Source organism: Arachis ipaensis, chromosome B07 (genome assembly GCF_000816755.2).
Source record: "Arachis ipaensis cultivar K30076 chromosome B07, Araip1.1, whole genome shotgun sequence".
Lineage (NCBI taxonomy): Eukaryota > Viridiplantae > Streptophyta > Magnoliopsida > Fabales > Fabaceae > Arachis > Arachis ipaensis.
In genome coordinates this window covers 85,922,587-85,926,397 of record NC_029791.2, presented here as the reverse complement: position 1 = coordinate 85,926,397, position 3,811 = coordinate 85,922,587, and the positions used below count along the sequence as shown (strand labels likewise).

General features: G+C 37.4%; 1 protein-coding gene across 1 annotated transcript; it reads right to left on the bottom strand.

The window, feature by feature from the left end:
* On the bottom strand, positions 1 to 1,751 carry LOC107609871 (AT-hook motif nuclear-localized protein 25). The gene has a single exon (XM_016311922.2). The coding sequence runs from the start codon at positions 1,206 to 1,208 to the stop codon at positions 207 to 209; it is 1,002 nt and encodes a 333-aa protein (XP_016167408.1). The 5' UTR covers positions 1,209 to 1,751; the 3' UTR covers positions 1 to 206.

Below are 3,811 nucleotides of genomic sequence, written 5' to 3'. Positions count from 1 at the left end.
TATTGGGAAGCATTTAAGTACCAGAAATTAAACTCAGAACTGAAAGAGGGAAACACAGTAACTCACACATATTCATGATCAGGTCAAATTATTTAACCTACTTAATTTTACATGTGTTCCAAATCACATGTATATTGTTCCACCACAATACTATATATTAATAGAAATATATAGATATAGATATACATATACATATAAGTTATTAGCTAGAACGGTGGAGGCTTGATCGCCGCTGCTGCACTTGCACCTGCACCACCACCACCGCCCCATCCAAATAGATCGCCGCCGCTGGGAAGCGACAAGGGATAGCCGCTTCTGCCGTTCAAACCCCTTCCTCCACCACCAATACCTGCAGCCGAATTGAAGAAAGAAACAGCGCGACCACCACTGCTGGCGCCGTCGGCGATCTGGCCAGTTACGCCAGAGGATTGCGATGCTGCAGGTTGTCGTTGGTGATTGAAGTGGTCATCGTCCTCACGAGGATCATCATCGTCCAAATTCAAAGGCAATCTCTCAAACATTGCATTTGCAAACGAAGCAGCCATCAGAACCACAACAGCTGAAGCCACAAGAGGAGCCACCACGTTCCCCCCGACCACCTGCCCTTGCCCGCCGGACAGGTACACCGAAATCCCTCCGGATCCAGGTGGAGCAGGCGGCGGGAGAATCGTCCCGGAGATGGAGAGGATCTCGAAGGTTCCGTGAAGGGTTACGACTGTGCCTCCAGGCTGGCGAAGCGTAACGTTAGCGAGGGTGCCAGTGCCGCTGAGGACGCAAACGCCTCTCCCCCTCCGGCGAGCGTAGGTGGAGAGTGCGTCGAGGAGCTCCGCCCCGGCGGAGACCTCAAGCACGTGACAGCGCAGTGCATTGGGGCTGTCCCGCGTGACTACGATAGGCGGTTTGGGCTTGTTCTTGGATCCTGCTGGACGGCCCCTCGGACGGCGCCCAGTTGAGGGTTCAGCGGATACTCCTCCGCTTCTTGAACCACCAGCAGCATCACCGTCAGCTTCAGCAGGTTCAGGAGGAGGAGGAGAGTTGAATTGTTGTTGGTGGTGGTGGTGATGCGTTAAGGGGTTGTTGTTGTTGTTGTTGTTGTTGTTGTTGTTAGGGGTTTGGAGGTGGAGATTGAAAAGATGTGGAACAAAGCGCCCTAAATTGAAGTGATCTCTTCCTTCGTTATTGTTATTGTTGGTGCTGAACCCTGCCATACCCTCATCACTGCTACTTCTCTCCCACCACTTGTTTGCCAGCTTGCAAGAAGACGATGCCCTAGCAATTTCCAGCCATCTCAACAATTCTCATTAATCGATGGAAGGATTTTCTATTTCTATATGTATTCTTATTCTTATTCTTATTTATTGGGTAACAAGAGAGAGCGTGTGCGTGTCCGAAGGAAAGTATGAAATGAAACTGCAGGGTTTTGAGGATGAAATGGTGGAAATGGGGAAAGAAGCAAACAAATTGGCATTACCAAAGGTTTTGTATTCCCTGGCCAGCACAATCACATTCACACTATGACCTCACCCTCACTACTCTTCACGCTCACTCCGCAGCGCGTTACATTTCTCATCACCACCATTACCATTAATCACACTTAAGAATCCACTGTATTACTGTGATTAATTAATTGACTTCGATGGCAAATCATTTTTCATACATGTCCCCTCACGCCACTCCCGTTCTCTCTACATACTATGCTTTATTTTCCTCGCTCGCCCGCTTAGCTTTCCATCACCTTATACTGGACTAAGTTTGATTTCCATGCATTAGGCACCATTATTTCGGGAATTTATTTATTTATTCAATAGCGTAGCTGATTAGAAAATTGTATTAAGACTTAATAAAGCAATCTGCCACAACCACAACCATAATCCTATATGCTCTTTATGTGGCGTGGAGCTTCCCTTGTACTGACCCTCCATCTGCTTGCTCAAACTTTTTAGTTTTTAATACCATTTTTGCAAGGGTAATTCGAACTGAACAATATGCCAGAGTTCACACGTTTTCCCTAATTTAAACCCCAAAAGTTTCTATTTTGTGTTATTTGTCCATTTCGTCTCCATCTGTTATATGCAAGGAAATAATAAAGAAAAGTAGTAAGGTTGTAAAAACAAAGTGATTGTGGGATTGAATAATAAAAAAAATGATTCAATAAAGTACCTTTTTATACATACATGATTTGCAATTTTAAAACATTGAGAATAAATTTTTCTTTGAATCCAAATCGTCCAACTTTTTTTAATATCCAAAGGTGTATTTGTTTTTGTGAACATGACAGAATATAATAATGAGGTGAGATATAGAATAAACATATTAAAAAGGGTAAAGTACTAAATTGGTCCCTTATGTTTGGGCGTAATTCTGTTTTAGTTCTTAAGATTTAAAGTGTTCTATTTGAATTAAAAAAAGTTTTATTTAGCATCAATTTAGTCCCACAGTGAGGTCAAAGTTAAATGATTAACAGAATGTCCTACATAACAATAGTACAAGAATAAAATCGATAATTTGGAGAACAATACAGACTCCAGAGGCACAAAATCAACTATGGATACATCAATACATTTATTTATTATTTTTCTTACAATATAAATAAAATATTTTCTATAAAACTAAAAAGAATGATAAATAAATGTATTGATGCATCAATGGTTGATTTTGTGCCTTTGGAGCTTGTACTTGTTCTCCAAATTATCGATTTTATTCTTGTACTGTTGTTATGTGGGACATTCCGTTAATTATTTAACTTTGACCTCACTGTGTGACTAAATTGATACTAAATAAATTTTTTTTGGATTCAAATAGAACACTTTAAACCTTAAGGACTAAAACAGAATTATGCCCTAACATAGGGGACCAATTTAGTACTTTACCCTATTAAAAATTATTTTTTGTGTATTGTGTTTAGATATAATGTATAAAATACTAATGCAATATTCAATATTATGTTTAAATACATGTGGATAAAGTTAAAATATTATATAAAATGACTAAAATTGATATATCTTTCATATCCTCCTCTTTCTCTATTTTTCACTCCTTTGTTGTTGCCTAACCCTTTCTCAAATTGCTGAAAGACAGTAGAAAAATGATATCTGTTAAACTTTGCTTCTGTCAATTCAATCTCTCTTGTCTAACTCAACATTCAAAATTTTTTAGGTACGATTTATTTTTTTATTTTTTTAAAATTTTTATTTTTTTGTTTCTAAGTTTTTTATGGTGTAAATTAAGAGATTCAATATGTGCTGAATTTGGTCTTTTTACTCCAATTGAAAGAAGAAAAAGAATACAATGAGAGGAGAAGAACACAGAGATAGAGAAAGAGAAGATAGTACCTCTAAGTACCTCTCTAAGAACCTTTTTGAGAATGACGATACAGAGAAAAAACTAAAATTAGGGTTTTAAAAAAGGAGTAATAATTATCCATGGACAAAAGGAATAATTTTTTATTAAAAAATCTGTGTCCACTTTTCTAAATTTCGTGTTTATCATTATCCTTCATTTAAAAGTGGACACAAAAATAAAGAAAACTATCTTAGAGACACTATGTCTCTCTATCCAAACACTTTTTAGATATTTATTATCCATATATCCCTGAGTCCTGTCTACAAAAACAAATATAATCCAAGTTAACTAAAATGTAATTGTTATGAATTATTTCTGAGCTTGTTATTTTTAAGAACTAAGTATCTACAATCTAAAAGAACCATGTAGATGATCTGGTGTCATTTCAAATTCTAAGACATTATATTTTAAAAGAATAAACTACAATAATAATTTTTCTTTGATGTATTTAATTTCTCATTACTCAACT